The 21,438-nt window shown below is 31.6% G+C and overlaps 1 protein-coding gene across 2 annotated transcripts; it reads right to left on the bottom strand.

Annotated features, from left to right (window-relative positions):
• Positions 1-6,750: 6,750 nt before the first annotated feature.
• On the bottom strand, positions 6,751-11,941 carry LOC114293129 (putative glucan 1,3-beta-glucosidase A). 2 transcript variants are annotated; one of them, XM_082921559.1, is made up of 8 exons: positions 11,657-11,941; positions 11,448-11,567; positions 11,120-11,320; positions 8,641-8,799; positions 8,280-8,449; positions 7,784-7,870; positions 7,326-7,678; positions 6,751-7,230 (listed from the first exon to the last, which is right to left on the bottom strand). In XM_082921559.1, the coding sequence occupies exons 1-8, from the start codon at positions 11,849-11,851 to the stop codon at positions 7,049-7,051; spliced, it is 1,467 nt and encodes a 488-aa protein (XP_082777685.1). In that variant the 5' UTR covers positions 11,852-11,941; the 3' UTR covers positions 6,751-7,048. The 2 variants fall into 2 exon arrangements, with proteins under 2 accessions (XP_082777685.1, XP_028092962.2); XM_028237161.2 differs by having other exon boundaries at positions 7,784-7,939; positions 11,657-11,939.
• Between the last annotated feature and the right edge of the window lie 9,497 nt (positions 11,942-21,438).

A 21,438-nucleotide genomic window follows, 5' to 3' on the forward strand; every position in this document is an offset into this window, starting at 1 on the left:
GGAGTATGTGTTTTTTTGAATAGTATGTCTCATTCTATACACACTCTTGGATTAGCAAATATCGGAGTCTTCCGCCTTAGTGATTTTTTTTTTTTTTTATGGACTTCTAGCATTGTGTCTTTTGCTTTTCTAGAGGAATTGACCTATACTAGCATATCATGGATGATGTTGAGTCTCTTAACCACCTTCCATCTTTTTACACCTCCACGGCTTTCCCCTCAATTCTTTGCAGTCCAGCCATGAGGAAAAGGCTACCTCAGAGTCACCAACCAGGCCATCCTTATTATATCCATGCTTCTCTGGTTCGGTTTCCATACTCTTGAGCATGTCAGCCGCCAATGATTGTGCAAAAGAAAAAGAAAAAGAAAAAATATGCAAAAGAAAGAAAAAAAAATGAAAGATTCATTGATTGAGGGGGAGCCTCCGCCTTTACTCACCAAATACCTCTTGATTCCTACTGGTTTGACTTTCTTTTGTCGTGCTTAGATTCTCTTGTCGGAGGTCCAGCTTTCATATCACTACTAGGATTGAATCTAGTATTTGTCGAACTCCAAGAGTCACACACACACTTTTCTCATAGGATCTATGCTTTTCACATAATGCATCACTTTCTTTCATGAGGAATTTTCTACAGACTGTGCACATTGTGTTTACTAGTAATTATGCTTCTTGGATAATTTGTGTGTTTTAAGGTACAAATCTGAAATTCCTTTCTTGCTCCACCATATTATTTTTGTCGTTTTCTTCTTGTTCACTGTTTTCAATGTTTGTGGTTGTTTTTAGTGAGGGGGAATTTGGTTCACCTTGATTTGGGTGTGTAAGGGAGTTTGTTTTTTCATTGCAAGTGTTGTTTAGCATGAACATTTTGATATGTTTGGTAAGGGAGATTGGCTATATGTTTTGCATGTTGCTATGCACTGTTTGCGCTTCTTGTATGTTCCTGGTATTTATATCGTCATATCATTGCTTGGGTTGGTTTATGATCTTGCTTTTGTTGTTTGAGAGTTGTTGTTCATGAGTCTTAGTTTTCATCTATTCATGTTTTCCATCTCATGTTTCAAGATAATCGTGTCATATGTCTATTGGTTTTTTCCTATACTCTTGTGGGACTAATAGTTGTTTTGGAGATTGTGGCGCTAATAACTATTTTGTAGATCATGACCTTGAGAAAGAAGTTCACTTTTGTTGGCTGTTATGGGTTGGGGTGTTTAGGATTTTATTTGTTAGGTGTGTTTTGTCACGGCATTGCCAAAGGGGGAGATTGTTAGGTTTTATTCTTAGCAATCCCGTTTGACAAAACTCCTTTCAGTTGTATTTGTTTTCGCACATTTTATTTCAGTGAGGCGATGAGTTTATTAGATACGAATCCAACCCGAACCGTGCCTTTGTCAATTTCCATGGATCAAAACTGAGGTTGTAACAGGATCTAGTTTTCCAGATTTTCCAATTTTGATCGTCCCGCTCGAGCGGGGAAAGTGACGCTCGAGCGGGGATTGCAAGCTCACAGCATCTCTGATTCGCCTGGAAAAGTACTGGATGGTGTGATTCGACGCTCGAGCGTGAAGCCTGTATGAATCACACAATTTTGAAGCCTCCGCTCGAGCGGGAAGTCCCACGCTCAAGCGGACCACGCGAACACAGATTCTTGAATTTCTATAAAGAATTGGTTTTCTTCAAAAACTAGGATTACTTTGGATTTTTATAAGTAGTTGGTTTTCTTTCAAAACTTGGACAAGTCCTCCGATCTTCTTTTTGGATTCTAAGGTTTATATCTGGGGATATTTTTGCTAGTTCTCTTTGATGTTTTGATTGAGTACTCAACTCATGGTTTAAAGAATATACATCAAAGGATTTTTTTGTTTGTTCTACACAAAAGAGAGAGTTATTCTTCGGTGGATTCTGAAGAATTCGAGCCTGAAGCTTTGGTGGATTTAGGAGTGGCTCATCGTCAAGACAATTCCGAGATGAAGACGGGGTTGGAAGAGACACATAGAGGTTGGTTCAATTCGGGCGTGGATTCGCTAGGTAATTGAGAGTATACTTGTGTAATTCCTTTATATCTTCTTAGTGGATTGTTTTGTGGCTGTTGCCCGTGGTTTTTTTTATCACAATTGGAGGTGTCCAATTGTGGTTTTTCCACGTAAAATCGTTGTGTCGATTTGTTTTGATTGTTTGATTGGGATTGTTATACACTGCTTAAAATTGATACATAATCACAAATCAACATCTAGAGGATTTCTAGATTTTTTAAATATGTTGTTCATGCAATGTGTAATATGCAATTTTATGTATAGTCTAGCAAAGACAATTAAATATGTTGTTACTAATATGCAATGTGTTTCTTAGTAACTTTCATAAATAAATATGTTGTCATTAAATTAAATGTGGTGGTGGCAGATGGGTGGTGGGTGGTGGTGGTAGATGGGTGGTGGTGGGTGGCAGATGGGTGGTGAGTAGTGATTGGTGGTGGGTGACAGATGGGTGGTGAGTGGTGATTGGCGATGGGTGGTGGTGGCAAATGGGTGGTGGTTGGTGATGGGTGGTGCTGGCAGGTGGGTGGTTGGTGGTAGTAGGTGGTGGTGGTGACAAGTTCACCATTTAAAAGTGTAACAAATAAATAAATAATAATAATAATAACAATAATAATAATAAAATAAAATAAATTAAAATAAAAAATAAATTATATTTTATTGTTTTACATCAACTGATTTTATAGCAAAATATTATTTTATATGAAGAATGTGTAAAAATTCGCTGGGTACATCTTCAAGTAAGGGTGTATAATTTGTGTAAACGTTGGGGTATTCTTTATAATTTTATGTACAAAAGTTTATATTAACTTTTTTTTTCCTTTTCATAAAAAAAAAAGAATGTTTATTATTAAATATTATTAAATTGTAACTTGTTTTATTTAATTTCAGAACATTAATTTAATTTTATAAATTAATTGATGCAGACAAATTATTTAATAATTGTGTAATTTTTATTCATTTTATTCAAATGAAGGAATTCGTAGACATTTATGATGTACTATTTATTAATTTTTGTACAAATAATTTTTTCAATGCATAATCTTTTTGCACAAATTGTTATAACATTATAACTATGTAATTAAATGATTCCAAAAAAAACCCCTCGTTGTTATTCATTACATGAATAGAAAAGTTTATAACAAAATAACAAAAGTAAAACAATCACAACAAAACTCACCAAATAAATAACCAAAACAAAAAAGGGGAAAAAAATATAACCACCATATCTGTGAACCATTTTACTTGATTTTTAAACAAGTTAAGCATCCTTGTCAGGTGGTGTTGGAGGTGGAGGGAAATGCTGATGGTACAGCTGAGTGACTCGATGGTAAATCAGATCAATGCGGTTCCTTGTCAATTCAGCACGTCTCTCTGAGTCTACACGAAACTCACCAAATTGATGAATTAGTGAGTTCTGAGCGGTGGTAATTTCATCGAACCGAGTACCCAATGTATTGAGCTGATTAGCCATTTGTTGTTTCCATTGTAGGCGTTGATTGTACCGTTCTTGTTCCAAGGCTAAATAATCAGTCCAGTAATGGGGTTGTTCATTTGGTGGCATGGCATTGTCATTGGGTTCTTCCTCATCAGGTATTGGTTCATTTTCAAGATTAATAGAGCTCATCAAGGTGTCAGCACCCCCAGCTTGGGTCAGTGTATACTCAGAAATTGGTGAAGTGATTCTGATCCATCCTTCACCTTCAAGGTTCACATCATGGGCTTTGAAAATTATGGTTAACAAAGCTCCAAAAGGTAGTGACCGGCCACTCAGAGTATCCAATTTTGCAAGCATCATTTCTTTTACTAATATAAAGCATAAATCTAATTTTTGTCCAATTTCAAAACAATATAACAAGTAAACTTGAAAACATGAAACACTATTATAATGTCCTTTTTTGGGAGTGATATTTTCAACTATCCATCGATGGAGAATACGAAGGTGAGGTTTTAAATGGCTGACTTGTAAATTAGTGCCGCTAAATCGATTGTCACAAATTGTGGTATAAATCTGAGTGACATCATCAACAATTTTTTCTAATGCGACCTCATTTTGAAAATAACATTGTAAATCTCCTGTTTCGACTCCAATAATTTGTGCAAAACGACGGAGAGAGAGTGTGATTCTTTTCCCCTTAACATAAGAGGTAAGACTGAACGGTTCATTTTGTTGGTCACCCGATGTCAAGTGAACATAAAATAATCGTAGAAGAGGGGGATATATCTTATTTGGTAAATTATTTAATGGTAACCATCCCATTGTATCTAATTTGCCAAGTAAGAGTGAATCATATTGAGAAGGTAGTTTTACGTTTCTCCCCGTAACAATTGGTCGAGTAATGAAATGTTCATAGGCTTGTTCATGATGATATGTTGGAAAATCATTAGTTGGATAGCCATCATGTTGTTGCTGTGGTGGTGGTATAGGGTTTGAGGATTCACCAAGTTCGGGCCTGGTTCGTTTTGTTCTTGGCATGATTTTTCCTGGCATGATGACTGCAAAAGTGAAAGAAAATTGTATATTAAAACATATGAGAGGTAAGAAAAATGTAGGAAAAATATATCAACCATTAGTACATTTTTGTGCATACGAACTTATTTTTATGTAAAAAATAAATATAAAAAAATTTGGCGACAAAATTTAATTAGGCAGATGCCATAGAAATAGATTTTTATACAAAAAAAAAAAAATCGTAGGGAATGATATTTCTCATTTATATTGGTTTTGTTTCATATAGTTTATTATAACTTAGAAACTGATAATCAGAAAAATAAATGATAGTGTGACAAAATTAGAACAGAAATCAGAAAATATAACAGATGAAAATGGAACAGATATGAAACAAAGCCAACAGATACGGCGGTGGAATGGTGACTGAGCCGGGATGACCGACCGGATGTCCTGTGGGATGACCGCCCGGTAGACCGGTGGGATGACCGCCCGGTTGTCCTCCACTTCCCCTCCCTCACTCCCTCTGAAGCTAATGTCTGAAGCTAATATTTGAAGCTAATATGAAGATGAACTGACATCAAAACTAACCTGTAAATTATGAAAGTGGAAAAGGAGGACCTAATGAGATGGTGAATATGCTCTATTTGTCTAATTTTTGTTTTCTGATGTAACTGGAGAAGGTGTTTTTGAGATGGTGAAGTTGGTGTAGTAAACGGAATGAGATTCAAATTTAATAGAAAGGGTGAGGTTCAAAAGGTTCATGTTGTATTTTTTTTTTATTTACTTTTTATTTGTTAAATATTATATGTTTTTAATATTATTACTTTTTTAATGATATCACATCCGTGTACTGAATACACAGCTGCAACCTCTCCTTTTTCTTTACCTCAGTGTTGAACACACAACTATGAAACAATAGGGGGTAGGTAGTAAGTAAGTGAAATTACTATCTTACCCTTTATATTTTGTTCTATGTAACCACTTTCCATTTAAGTCAAGAAGGGCATAATAGTCATTTCGTATGTCAATCCCCACAATTATATGAGCTCAACGGGTACAATAATGCATTGCATTTCTGTTACCACATCTGGACGAAATTCATAACATGTAATAAATGGAAAAAAAAAATTGATAATGTTTTGTAAGATTCACGATATGATTTGTATTTTAAAATATTAAATTTAGTGTATTTATTCCTTCTTTATTAATATGTATTTTCAAAAGTTGTTGACTTTAACAAAATGTTAGAAAAAAATTAAAAACGTATTTTACAAATGAATTGATAGAAAAATTAATTGGCAGAAAATAATTGACACAGGTTTATTTTAAAATGAAAAAATTATTTCGAAAAAAAAATTATTCAAAAAAATTACAAAAAAAAAATAATTGACAAAAAAAATCAATTTTTAATTTCAGTATTTTAAAAATAGTTTGGTTATTATTGTTGATAAAAAATATGAATATCGATATATGAGTTGTGTGTTTGATGATAAATTATTGGTTGAATTAAGTTTTGAAAACTATTTTCAAAACACATCACCAAACAAATTTTCACCTTTCACATGTCATATCAAACTTTCAAAACTTAATTCAAAATACATCTTCAAAACACAATTCAACACTCTATTTAAAAACCATAACCGAACAAATTTTCTACACTCAAATCATAATTCTACAACCCACAAACTCAAAATACAACTCATACTCTCAACCCACAAACAAATTTTCACCTTTCACATGTCACATCAAACTTTCAAAACTTAATTCAAAATACATCTTCAAAACACAATTCAACACTCTATTTAAAAACCATAACCAAACAAATTTTCTACACTCAAATCATAATTCTACAACCCACAAACTCAAAATACAACTCATACTCTCAAATCACATTTACAAAACACAACCAAACGCAGGCTTATTTTCCTATATAGTGTTTGTTCGGTGAAAATAAAATAATATATATTTGAAATCCAAAGCAAATTACAGAGGCATATTTATGACTATTTCCATAATCCAAAATTACTCATCTCTGATTAAGTTGGGCCATTTAAATTCGAAAAATGTAACATGTTGGAGCAATTTTTATGGCCATTGTAACTCGTTCTCATTCTTTTTACTTCTCTGACAGGTTAATTATTTTAGCTAGTCTAAATTAAATAGATAAATTATACTTTTCACCTTAATGCCTTGTTTGATAAAGGTTTTTTTTTCTCTTTTCTTTTTAACTGTAAACAGTATCTTATTTGATTTACTAACAACACGTGATGATGTGAACCCATACAATAAGTCTTTCATTTCAAAAATTTATAAATCAATCAGTTGAGCAAATAGATCACATTGGACAGGAATTTTCTTTTATAGTGGAAAATGAAAAGGACAAGTTCACCAAAATAAGAGACCAGACTAGTGATAAAGCTAGGCATATCATGCCTTTTTTTATTACTATATCAAGCCTAATACTGGTATGTTTTCAAGGTAATACGGTTATTACATAAATGATCTTATTAATCAAACAGCTTATTGGTCATTTAATAGCCCAAATTGACAAGTGATTATATGCATTCTAAAGCTTGATATAATGATTGTTGATCATCCATTCCAGACTCCAATGATTGTTCACATTCTTCAGAGTCCAATAAGCCCACCCAAACGAAGCCTTCCCATACACATCCAACTGGGCATTGGCAAACTTTTGGTAATCCTCTTTTGTTGCCCCTTCAACATTCCATTCAGCTACCCACTCCCCTGCAAATTCCAACCACATAAATTTGAGGGGGGGAAACAATAAATAAATAAATGAAAAAAAAAATTATGAGCTGCATGAGTTCGGGATTGTATACCTATAAAAGTGAGAGGTCCATTAGATGTAGTAAGTTGATTCAACTCTGGTAATCGGTTGTTATAGATGAAATTAATGTTTTGTTGGACACTCATTTTGTCAAAGTTACTGGAGTAGAGATTGTAGTAATGTATATCAATGACTGATCCGTCTAAGCCACTTGCAAGAGAGAAGAATTCTTTTGGATCAGAAGTTGCTATACGGTTTGACATAATCACGTAAACTGTGGATGAGTACTTTCGGACAGCATTGTAACCAGCTCTATAGTACTTGTTCAGGCTTTCTAGAGTTGCTCCGGGTGAGAGAGGCTCATTGATCAACTCAACCGCATATAGGCGTGGATTATTAGCATACCTATATGTGTGCAAAAGAAAAAATTATAAGAGACCAATCGTTACCATATTGTTCTATGAAAGTCAGATATGGTCCAAAATGCATTATAATTAAGAATGGTTGTACCTGGAGGTCAGAAAATCTATAACATTTACTGTTTCTTGAATGTTTTGGTCCGATAGCCCCCATTCTTGAGACCCATCTCTAGAAGAGCTATGCTCGTAGCCATTTTGAGAACCAGGTGCAGCATGTAGATCAATAATGACATTAATTCTATATTTTCTACAAACAGAAGACTTCTATGAATCAAAAAATATCACTAGATATATATATATATATATATATTTTTTAAGGTGTCGACTTGTCCATAGCTAGCCTATCATGCTTAGAAATATGCCTAATTTAATTTTACAATGTCTAGTGCGAAAACAAATAATATTTTGGACAAGTTAGTATTGAAACACGCAAAATTGATGCTCAACTAAGCCCATTGTGTTTCAAAATTCTCACCACGATTGAGAGTGCGTTGGGTATAGGGCAACATGAATTTTTTATACAAAGATTCATGTGTTGTGATTTGCAGTTTTTTAGTTTTAGATCAATTGGGGGTTAAGAGACATACTGTGCCCAAATGAAAGCATTATCCAAGGCTTGCAAGGATCCCCCCACATAAGGCTGTGGAGGGGTTCGATCACTGGCTATCCACCACCCTACAGGAATTCTTACTGCATTTATTCCATTGCTTGATATGAAATTGAAGTCATCTTCAACTATGAATGTATTCCAATGCTCCTGAGATGTACACAACCCATCAAATTTTCTTAACGTATAATTATGATGGTAATTATATAAATCCCTCTAATCAGTTCTTTTTTTAAAAAAATACATCTCCTTCTAAGTAATAAGCCACTTTTTAGTGGGATTTTTACCCTGCCTCACTAACAAACTAATTATTTAATTAAATGAAATAAGGTGCTACTTACTGTCATAACTTGTGGTGCATTCACTGGACCATAACCATTCGTCAATTGGAATTCACCATGTAGGCCCCCAGTATTTGTAATGATGAAAACAGATTGATCGTCATTTCCCCAACTACCATCTCCTTTTGAATCAGCTGTCACAAGATTTTCTGTCTTTACCTACAAATTCTTATTGAGAAACTCAATAAGTAGCAATTTTTGAAGTAGATAATGAGATTTATGTGGCTATGTGTTTGAAAATGCCATTGTAGTCCTTTGTAATTTATCAATGTTAACACCGTCTCATTATTCTTACGTTTTTAACATTTTTTTCCCTCACCTGAACTCTAAAACAGATTGGCAATTTTTTTGAAGTCATCACAATCAATGTTTTGAAAATCGGACCGGTGAGTGAATCGGAAAAAGGACCGTGTGGACGAGTCACCGGTTTAACCATCGGGTCAAAGGAGTTGAACCGTGACATCATAATTAATATTATATAATTATAAATTATAAATAAATAAAAATATATATAAATACTCAAATAAAAATAAAAATAAAAATTACTACATAGTATTTATTAATAATATTTAATGAAATCATAACTGATGAGAAAAAGTTACTTTTTTTAAAGAAATTAAATTTTTTTTAACATTCCCTCCAACCAAACAAATTGATTGAATGCTATATTTAATTTTGGAGGGAAATAAAATTTTCAACTCTCCCACCAATCAATATGATTCAAATAATCTGATTGAATCTCACATAGAATTTTGTAAGTTCTCTTTAAAAAATCTTTTCCTATAAATAACAATAAACTTTCATAATCTCCTCAAACTTCTAATGAGTCCTCCTTATGAGAGGAGACTCTTGAAGTAAGAATTTCTAGTCAAAATTTTGAAATATATATAAATATATAAAGAAAGAAAAAAAAAAAGTTAAAGACATAATTTTTATAAAAAAAAAAAAGAGGGCCGACCCTCAAAACTCGGTCTGGGTCACTAGTTCTACCAATTCGACCGCCGGGTCTGTCGGTTTTTCAATTTTACACCAGTTTTGCCCTTAGTTTGGGTTTAGAGGGTTTCTCGAACCGGAACAAGGGCAGGTCCAACCGATCTGACCGGCCGATCCGATCCAGATTTCTAAACAATGATCACAATCTATTGCCCTCCCTATTTTGCGAAGTTTGGCCTTCTAAGGTATGTATAGATAATTTATGAATAAAAAAATAAAAAAATAAAAAAACAAAATTGCAAGAAACTATTTTTTCCTTTTCTGATTGGGTTAGGAAAACGAAAAGGATGATGGGGACTATCTGGGTGGTTAGGATAACAAAAAGGAGGATGGGGGCTGTTTGGGCTGTGGATCCATCACGGGTCCGTTTTGATAATCTAAACTGTTGATTTTGTTGAACACTTCGTGTATTTCATGTACAAAAAAATTAAGTTGATCTGGTAACTATAACTTATTCACTTTATCGTGTTTTTCATTAAAAAAATAAACGATAATTGTGTTTTTAAAAATAAATCATATATTTTTTTGATAACAAAAATAATAAATTGAACAAGTTGTAGCTAACAGATCAATCCAATTTTTTTGTGTGGATGAAATATACAAGATGTCTAACAAAATAAACAGTTCGAATCATCGAAACAAGATCTGTGAGTAGGCCCACGCCAAACATCCCTCTCCAATTTAGATTTTGGATTTGAGAGAATCCTCCTCTTAATGAAAATAATATATATTTATATTTATCAATACGATTCTATTAACGTGGGTTCTTAAAAACATGTTAAAAAAACAATGGTGCTACATACACTAAGGTCAAGTTTGGCATGTTGAAAAAAATTCAAAGAGTTAAAAAGTTATCACTATTCACCAAAAGTCAAAAATTACGGCTGCACAACTCTCAATCCTAATTTTTTCGTACACACTAATTTATACAATTTTTTAACACACATTTTTTCATAAAAAGTCAAAAAGTTAACCCAAACAGTCATATTTTTTTCCTCAACTTTTTAGTCTAAAAAATCAAAAAGTGCACTTATTTAGGACATCCCAAACAACCCCTAATTAATATACTAATTAATGTACTAGCATATACTTGAACATTGCCACTTCAAAACTATGGCCCCACCCATTATGCAAATTATGAAGATTCAAAACCTTTAAAATTATGTCACATAATCTATTAGTACACTAATTAGTATATCAATTGATGCATATAACTTTATTCTAAAAAAATTAAAATATTTGTACATTTTATATAAAAATATATATAATAAAAATTGTATGAATATTTTTGGTGAAATATATTTTATATAAAAATATATATAATAGTCGTATAACAATTTGACTAAAAATGTATTGGGTCAAATATTACAATTAGACTTACAGGGTAAAAGAAAAAGTGACAGTTTCCCCAAAAAAAAACAAAAACAAAAAAAAAAAAATATATGTATGCCAGTTTAATTTAAATTATTGAAGAAATAAAGGAAACCTGTAAGAAGAAGCCATTAGGAGCTTTTATCCGAACACGGTTCAAATCATTAGAATTTCTGACAATCTCAAACGTTTCGGATCTACCCGGAGTGTCTGCAACAATAGCTACCATGTCGATCCCATTTCCACCACTATCTACTCCCACAAATTGTTTGTTGAACACCCTTAATTGATAGTTCGTCTCATTGATCCTCCACAACTTCACAACAACAATGACAAAAAATAGAGAAATTAAAGTAATTTTACAAAATTTAATTCAGACCCATCAAAGAAACATAAAGTCATCTGTGTTTTTTGACAAAAAAATAATAATAATAATAATTTACTTTGAATGTTTCCCAACTAGAAGCAACAGTCCTGTTGGCAACTACGATTGAACCTCCGCCCGTTTCGGCGCAAAGGTATTTTCCAGCCGTTACTGCTTTAAACTGCAGCCCAGTCCCATCCTAATCGTCAAAATTCAAAACAAGATTGAGCCGTTAGAAGATGAGAATCAAAACCAATAAAGTTTGGATGTTTTTGTTTGTGTACAAACCAAGAAATCTTTGTTTGGAATGCCATCGAAGAGAGATGGTTTGATCCATCCTTCTGCGACCAGCCAACCTCCAAGATTAACGGCTCGGATTTTGAAATTGGGAGTAAGCCTCCCATGAGAAAGAGAGAGTATAGAACTGAGGAATATACAAAAGCATAGGAGTGTGTGTCTTCTTGTTGAATGTGCTGTTGCCATTTTGATCCTTCTCCAATTTCTAGTGCTAGTCTCTCTCTGTTTTTTTTCTTTTGTCTATGGGTCTCACTCACACATTCCTTGCACAGGCACACACAAATACATCTATATATATATATATATATGAAAATCTAGTGGTAACCGTTATGTAAAAAAATTAATAATATATTTTTATATAAAATAATATAAATAGTTAAATTTTTATATGTAAATTATGAAAATAAAGAAGATTCAAATTTACAATTTAAGTTTCACAATTTTATTAAAATTGATTTATTATTTTTTAATTTATCACAGATTTAATTATATAACTTTCAACCATCCTTACTAAAATTGCAAACTTAGGTGAGTTCCACTCAAGCAACTAAAGTCGAGCTTAAAATTTTTTAAAGATTAAACAACATAATTTTCAAACATTCAAATTAAATTTGAGTGGATTTGGGCAAAAGCACCAAATAACCTAAGTAACCAAAACAAAATTATATATATAAATATATAAATTATTTGCTAATTTATTTTTTAAAATAATAAATAAAATTAATTAAAAATTTAATATTAATGAACAAAAGAAAAAGAATCATACTTAAGATTTCCAATAGAATTTTTCTTGAAAATATTTAAAAAATACACCTTTTAAAAATGGATCATCGAATAAAGGATTGTTTGGCAAGTGCCATATAAGCTCACTTTTTTATCTTTGTATTTTTTTTTGGATCACATCACATCTCAACTTTTCTACATATCTTTTCGTAAAAAATAAAAAAGTATAATTATCTTTTTTAAGTCACATCACATCTCTACTTTTCTATACATATTTTCGTAAAAATTTAAAAAGTATATTTATTTAACACTTCCCAAATTACTACTAAGTTTATATGGAAAAATTTTATTTTTTACAATGACATAAATAATTTAAATATGATTTTATAGAAATTCTTTTTAATTTCAAAATTACAATAAAATATTAAATAGAATAAAAACAAATTTCTTACAAAATAAAAGTAAGAAATAAATTGTAAGAAGAAAATTTAATATGGTATTTTCATTTAATCTGAAAATAATTCTAAATAAACAATAAATTATCACCTATAACCTTTTTTAAAAAAATAAAAAAGTTTAACGAACTATCACTTTTGATAAAAAAAAATAAATAATAATAATAATAATAATAATAATAATAATAATAATTTAGCATTTCTTTCTAATTTATTTTAGCAAAAGTGACTTTTTAACAATTTGAGTCAAAGATATCTTTATTCTTTATTTTAATTTCTTTAATTGATAATTGAGATAATAATAATATATATATATATATATAACAAAATCCACCATGTTTGTTAAGTGCTAAAAAAGTTATGTTTTGTTCTTTTGTTAAAAAAAAAAATTATATTAAAAAATATTATTATTCAATTCCTTATAGTTTAGAAAAATATAAATTTTTTTATAAAATTTAAAGCAAAAAAAGAAGAAAAAATTCGTAGTGATTAATAATTTGAACAAATGTATTTAAAACAAATTATATTTAGATCAAGAATATTATGACACATCATTATGACACATGTGAATATTGATCTCATTCTAATTATAGTAATATAATTTGAAGAATAATTTAAAATTGAAATTTTATTTTATAATATAATAAAGGATGCAAAATTTAAAGAATGAATATTGATCTCATTTCAATTGTCGTAATATAATTTAAATAAAAATCCAAATTTGAAATTTTATTTTAAGAATATAAAATTAATTTATAAACTAATCATATCATAACAAGTATCAACAAAAATTTTAAAAAAAAAATTAAAAATGACAAAAAAGAATTACAACTTTCAACCTTAATGAAATGACACTATTTTGCAATTCTAATAATATATAAATATATAGATATATAGATAAATTATGGAATAGATCATTATTTAAAACTTATATATATATTATGGGATAAATTATTATAATTTTAAATTTAAATTAATGGAATGCTTTCCATATAGTGCCCCACAAATTTGAATTTTGAAATGAATTAGTATACTTTCTATTTTTTATTTTATATATTTGATATACTTTCCATTTGAAAGTCATAAATCAAGAGATATTAATTTTTTTTTTTTTTTTGAATGAGAGCTATAAAGGAGTTTTTTTAATTATTTAAAATCAAAAAATTAGAAATTTTAGTTTGAGATATTGAAGCTCTCACAAAACTTGTGGTTAGAAATCCCCTTTTACTTATATAATATATAAATAGATAAATAGATAAATAGATAGATTTAATAAGAATTTATATTTGTTTTAGATATTTTTTATATATTACTTTTTTTTTAGATTTTTTATAAAAATAATTTAACAATCTCATCACTAACCATAGTGTATGGGAGAAGTTGAAAATTGTGCAGTACTAGGTATAAGAGAAATCAAAAAGACTTGTGGGTTAATTTAAGTCAATAAATGCTGAATTTTTCTTTTAAATCAAAAAATTAAAAAATTTGTAACACTCCAAAACTAATACATAATGAAAGTGCATCAACCACTGCTCCTTACGGTAAACCGGAATAAATCCCTAATGCTTGCATTACATGATCATGAGGTTTTTACAAAATAGTTCCACATGCGAATATACATTCAACGATTTCTAGCACATGAATCTATAGCATGTAGAACATTCAGTCAAAGTAAATAAATACCCTCAAGGGCTACAAATTTTATAACGATTCTGCTTTTGACCCGTCACTTGTTGTATTCCAGACTTAGGTTTATGGTTTTTGTGTGTCGTTTATTGTCCTTGGTCTTTATTCCTTCTTAAATTTGGTTATTTGAACGTGTTGAGTGTGTTTGGAATAGGTTGGTTGCTTGGTTTTCAAACCTTGTATTGCCCAGAATTTTGATTCTCCACTTGAGCGGCCTTTCTTTCGCTCGAGCGAGATTTGCAAACTTTCAGTACTTTGCATGTCTGTTGAGACTTGGGAAGAGAGGGAGTTTGCCCTAAAATGATTAAAATAATTATTTTGTATAAATAAATGAAATTGGTGTTATAAACATGAAATTAGACGAGTATTGAAGTACATGGTGGAATTAAGTAAATGGTACGTTTCATCTTTGGAATTTTTGAATAAATTATATATCTTGAGATTGTATATCTGTTTAGAAATAACTGTGTTGGGCTATCGGTGGAAGATAACTATAATTGTTGTAGAAATTGTATAAGGATTAGATGAATTAAAACTAATCCATAGTTGGTTATTATTGAATATGATCATGTTGTAAATACATTGTATATGTGTGATTGTTTGGGAGGAGAAAGGGGTGTACTCCACTGTTTGGGACGAGAAAGAAGATAGACTCCATGATAATTAAGTTGGCCGAAGTGTCCTGGGTGAAAGTCCCGAAATTTATACATGGGTGCCGATCCCGCGGACAAAATTTTCGTAAAATGGCAGATTGAAGTGTTTGTGTGTTAATGGTGTGATTGTAGAACCATTGAGTTGTAGTTTCATTTGGGTTATTAAAAAATAATAAAATTGGCTCATGTATTAAAATGAATTGAAGGGGAATAAAATGAAATATGGACTTGGTATTCTATGATTATATAAAAATGTAAATGTTTTATCCCTGGCATTTTATGTACACATTGCATTTATATCTTCGTTAAATCTCATATATTGTGTTAAATTATTCCTACTGAGCTGTGGCCCACCCTATTTAGGTGAAACCATTTTCAGGTGCTGGTGACATGCCTCCACCAAGGCAATAACATTGGAGGGACTCTCAGGAAGCAAGAGCTTCTTTGTTTTGTTTCACTTTTTGTATAGCCTAGGGCTTTAATTGTATGAGCTAGTCTCACTTTTGTTGTAACCAAGCCAAGACTTGGAAAGGTGTAAGCCATAAGGGCATTTATTTATGCTCAACTCTTTTGCACTATTAATATTATGAAATAAAAGAACTTTACACTTTGATTCATGTCGTTATTCATATATATTTGGGTTGAACTTATGGTTATATTTTAGGGGCGTTACAAACTCCAAGGCTTAAGCCCAGTTGCACAAAATGATTACTCGAACCCATACAAGTATAGCCCTTGGCTTGCAAAAATATAATCACAACAAAACAAGAGCTTTTGTGCTCTCAACCTACACATCCACACCCTAGTTTGGCGGAATCACCACGTTTTTTCCTGCATTAAAATCCCATAGGATGAGCAAAACGTCTAGTAGGAAATTCTTAACAAAGTATATATATTTTATACAAGTCTCATAAATTCAAATGCACATGCCATGCCATGACTTTTAAAAAAAAATCATCTTCATTCTTTGAAAACCATCATGCACAATGAAATCTTAAACCTACAACAAAATTCTACAATTTTAAATCAAGTTCAATGGGGCGGTAAATACAACTCAGATAATCCCTAAGTTGGTGTCTGCAAGTAGACATAACTAGTACTACCAAATCCCCTGTAACGCCCTCAAAAAATACATATAAACCCAACATTCAAGACACCCATAGACATGAGAGAATAAAGCATATTTCTATTTATCAGAGTATTCATTACAAAAGTATTACATGTTGACAACATAAGTAAATGCCTCATGGGCTTACAACTTTCCAAGCTAACACTTGGTTACAAAAAGAGAACACTAACTCAAATACACATTTAGCCCTTGGCTTCAATTCACATGTAATATCAAAAGAGAATAACAAAAACAGATCTATCAGCCTCAAAGCCTCCCAAGCTACGTCCTTGGAGGTGGCATATCACCTGAACCTGAAAATGATGTCCCATATAGGGTGAGCCAACGCCCAGTAGAGATATGCTAAACATAATATGAGCGATAACTAAAACATTGACATTTGATAAATGTTTAACTCATATAAATAGACGTACATCTCTTTCATAACCAATCCACATTCATAGACATATATATATATCAACCCTTTTCACTTTCAATATCCAAACCAATTCACAGATATGGTTCTCTATTCATCCAGACAATTTATAATGAGATTACTACTCACGTCATTAACCTTTCAATACTTCCATTCATAATCACTTACTATGAGACTACAACTCATATCAATAATACTTCAACACTTCAATTCATCTACGTTATGCAAGCGTAATCAAGATTTCGAGACTTTCACCCTGGACACTCCGGCCAACTTAATTATCAATGGGGTTCATCCCCTATCTCCTCCCAAACAGGTTTGAAATTACATCCCCTATCTCCTCTCAAACCTTGGAGTACATCCCCTATCTCCTCCCAAATAACATACATATATAATGTATTTAAACACTTATCATATACAATGATCAATCAATACACATATTCGATGTATTATTCCAATCGTCATATTCAATGACATATTCAATGTGATTAGTTTCAATTTTTCCTAATCCACATACAGTGTCTACAACAATCAAGACTATCCTCCACCGATAGCCTAAAGCAGTTATTTCTAAACAGGTAATAAATTCATTAGACAAATAAATTATCAACAATTTCATAGGTGAGTGATTAACTAATCCAACTACACCATTCAATCTTATAACTTCCCAATTTCATGGTTTATAACTCAATTTCATATTCTCATGATTAATTTCATTAATTACACCAATGACCCGATTAAACCCAACTAGGGCATTTTTCCCATTTTCTCAACATTGACCCAAAGGTCCAAATATCATCAATGAACTTTAATGACCTCATTTTAAGACCCATATACACATGTATAGTTCAAAAGGAACAAAACCCCTCTTTATATATTTCAAGTTTTGAAACCCTAACACCCCAAATTTCCCAACTTCAACATTAAATCAAAATGGCCACAAGTTTATGTCAAAGGCCATAAATATGAGTAGTTATCCTTACCTCAAGTGAAGAGACTCAAAGGAGATGCTGAAGAAACTCGAATGTGCTCTAAACCCAATGATTTTCGGATCCAAACGAAGATCAAGCCAAGCTCCACACTTTATATAAAGGGACTAAGGTAGAAGATCACTAGAGCTAGATGATTTCGTAGAGAGATGATGTATTCTAGAGAGAGTGGAGCTCTCCAATGAGGGTTTTGAAAAGCTAGAAAGAGAGAGAGAGTCGAAAAAGTGATTTAAAATGACACAGTCGCGATCTGATATACGTATAGTCCGCTCGAGCGGAGAATAGGACGCTCGAGCGTAAGACACAAAAACTAAACCCGCTCGAGCGAAAAAGGACTCGCTCGAGCGCCAAGGCACAACAGCAAAGCACTACCCACTCGAGCGCAAATAGACCCGCTCGAGCGTAAGGAACTCCGCTTAAGCATGAAAAACACTTCTGCAGTATATTTGCAGATGTACAAAATGCTGAAAGGATGCAAACTCCACTCAAGCGCAACAAGACCCGCTCGAGCGGATCATCAAAAATCTGGGCAACAAGATTTGAGACTAAAACTCAACCGACCTGTTCAAAACACGCCCAAGACATTTCTAAACTCAAATACAAAGAGTTAAAGAGTGAAGACGAGATACAGACAACAACGACAACAACAACAAATGACAGGGAAAATCGGGATCGCTATATCCCCACTTTACTGGTAGCTAACCGGAAGGCATGTGGTACCTCCTCCACGCGCGTTTTCGGTCTTTCACCCTGGACACTCAGGCCAACTTAATCAATTTCATCTACACCCCCTATCCGGACTTACCAACGTATTTACCCCAAAATATTTCAATGATATCTTATTCACAACATTCCTTTCTCAATACAAATGTTTTCAAATCTCAATTCAAAATTTGTAACAACCAAATAATTTGAAATACCAATGCAATATACATCAAGGCATTATAATATAGTCTTCCATTTGCAATATTTTCTACACAATTTCTCCATTTCAATCACAATTTCCATTTCCATTTCCAATGCAATTTCATATATAGATTTATATCTATCCAAGTGTGGCAACACTTCCATATGTCATGCCTTCCCAACAATTCAATCATTACATGACTATATACACATTTTTTAATAACCAGTTCAAACCAATTATTCATCATAACCCATGAAATTCTTTTCATTTCACATTGTCATAATATTTATCAAAAATCAAGTTCATAACCTAACCACATTTTGTCACGACCTGCTCCCCGTACCCAAGCGTTAAGTATCGTGATGGCCAGTAACTAAAGTTACCTCCGGCCAATTCTTGAACAAATAAATAAACGCAAGCGGAAGAAATATTTACATAATGGTTACCAAAATAATCATTGGAGCTTCTATTTTTATTACAAAATTAAATTGACCAAAAGGCCGATATGTACATATAAAAAAAAATAACATTAAAGTGTTGTGTGTGTCTATTTCGTAGCCCCGCATCTAAGACTTTCCAAAAGCTATTTCTGAATTACATGTTTCCTGAAAATTGGTAAACAACTATAAACACATGGCAGAGTAAGAAATATTATACCAAGAGTATAAGAGACATGAAATAACCATGGATAGTTAGTTACGTTAAAACATTTACATAACTCAGTTTGGTAAATAAATCATTAGTAACCAAATCATTTAAGTAGTAGAAACGGAAATACAGATATTATGTAAGTAAATGGCCATAAGCATGGTACCGAACAGAATAGAACAGTGCAGAGGTCACAGAAGTGACAGTCAGAACAGAGGTACGAATTCAAGAGGTGGCTCCTACGGATTCTAGAGGTGGCTCCCACAATAGTGTAGCACTTAGTTCCGCACAGCACTTTGGTCCGCACAGAACATAGGTACGGATTCAAGAGGTGGCTCGTACGGATTCTAGAGGTGGCTCCCACAATAGTGTAGCACTTAGCTCCACACAGAACAGAGGTCAATGGATCAAAGAGCCACAAAGTAACCAAACAAAGGCCACTGGTTATTTAAGTCTCTCAAGGCGTGAGACTCCCGTGGTGGTATTTACAAAACATAATTGTTTATAAGGTCATAGTCAAATATTCTTTAAAATATAAATAGGCATATCCATGGGTTTCCTTTTAAGCAAATAGGGTTCAGAAATAAAACCACGTAACTGAAATCTTTATAAAAACATAACTTTTATTAATATATTAATAAAACAGAACTTGTGTAAAACATATTTTGGTAAGTCAAAATATAGGTAAAATATATTTTGGTGACTCAAGACATAATAAAACTCACCTTAACTTTAATATCTCACTATTTCTTTCTACTATTAAAAACCCTTTCAGCTTCCATTATTTTTTTCTTCTTTCTCTCTTTCTTTTCTTTTTCTTTTTCTTCACCCAGCCGAATCACCTCCTCCTTTTATACTTGGGCTTAACAGGTGACTCATCCTATAATTAATTTCCTAGGGAATGATTCACCACATCTAAGGACTTAAGACTTAACAGGTGTTTGGCCACCTTTCACGATATTTCACTTTTGCCCATTAGTATTGTTATTATTATTATTATTTATATTTTGACCCTTAAATTTTTAATAATTATATTATTTTACAAAATTACACATAATAATATATAATAAATTATATATTTTCTAAACTGAGATTAAATAATATTAGTATAAATTCTACAGAATAATTAAAAATTTGAGGTGTCACAATCTTCCCTCCTTTTAAAATTTCGTCCTTGAAATTTGTCATATGTAACCTATCCGCTACGCACTCTGATAAATATTTATTAGATGATTAATCTGATAGAAAATACTACCTCAAAAAAAATTACAAAAAATAACTCACTGTCGAGTTGTCAAAAATTGTTTTGGGCCAAAATAAGAAATAAGGAGCGATTTTAAAAACTTTTCACTCGTTTTGTTTATGATAAAAATAAATAAAAATGAGAACACAATGACAAAATTATATGCAAGAATTGAAAATTTTGAGATGAACTTTTCATTGATGGGAAATAGTTTCAGAATTAGTATCGTTATAATTTGAACCCACTCTTTTTAAAAAACTTCAAAATAATTTTTTTTTTTTTAATACTAAACTGAAAATTATATGTATTTAATTATATAATAATTGTGGTGAGTGCTTGAGCCCGATATCCTTTGTTTCTTTTCCTTCTTTTACTGTAATAAATATAAATTATATCTATTATCCTTCACAAATTAGGCACACTAAAAAAAAAAATTATTATATATATATATATAATCATATAAAATTATAATATAATTCAATCGACTAACAAAATATAATATTTATGTACTAATTACCCGTTATCCCACTTCTTAAATGTACATGTGTCCTATGCTCCAATGATGAATTTTTCTTTTCTTTTCTTTTCTTTTTTTTTTTGTTTTATGAACCATTGCTCTGATACCATTTGTCACGACCTGCTCCCCACATTCAAGGGTTAAGTGTCGTGATGGCCAGTAACTAAAGTTACCTCCGGCCAATTGTTGAACAAATAAATAAACGCAAGCGGAAGAAATATTTAAATAATGATACCAAAATAATCATTGGAACTTCTATTTTTATTACAAATTTATATTGACCAAAAGGCCGATATTTACATATAAAAAAAATAACATAAAAGTGTTGTGTGTGTCTATTTCGTAGCCTCGCATCTAAGACTTTCCAAAAGCTATTTCTGAATTGCATGTTTCCTGAAAATTGGTAAA

Source organism: Camellia sinensis, chromosome 3 (assembly GCF_055761805.1).
Source record: "Camellia sinensis isolate YWXY chromosome 3, ASM5576180v1, whole genome shotgun sequence".
In the NCBI taxonomy this organism is placed as follows: Eukaryota; Viridiplantae; Streptophyta; class Magnoliopsida; order Ericales; family Theaceae; genus Camellia; species Camellia sinensis.

Bases quoted from the DNA above. Each gene is read 5' to 3' on its own strand.
- LOC114293129 (XM_028237161.2), bottom strand. From the start codon at position 11,851: ATGGCAACAGCACATTCAACAAGAAGACACACACTCCTATGCTTTTGT. The intron at 11,321-11,447 runs GTAAATTATTAT...GTTGTTGTGAAG, and splicing joins CTAGTTGGGAAACATTCAAA to TTGTGGAGGATCAATGAGAC. The intron at 7,231-7,325 runs GTATACAATCCC...TGGAATTTGCAG, and splicing joins TGGACCTCTCACTTTTATAG to GGGAGTGGGTAGCTGAATGG.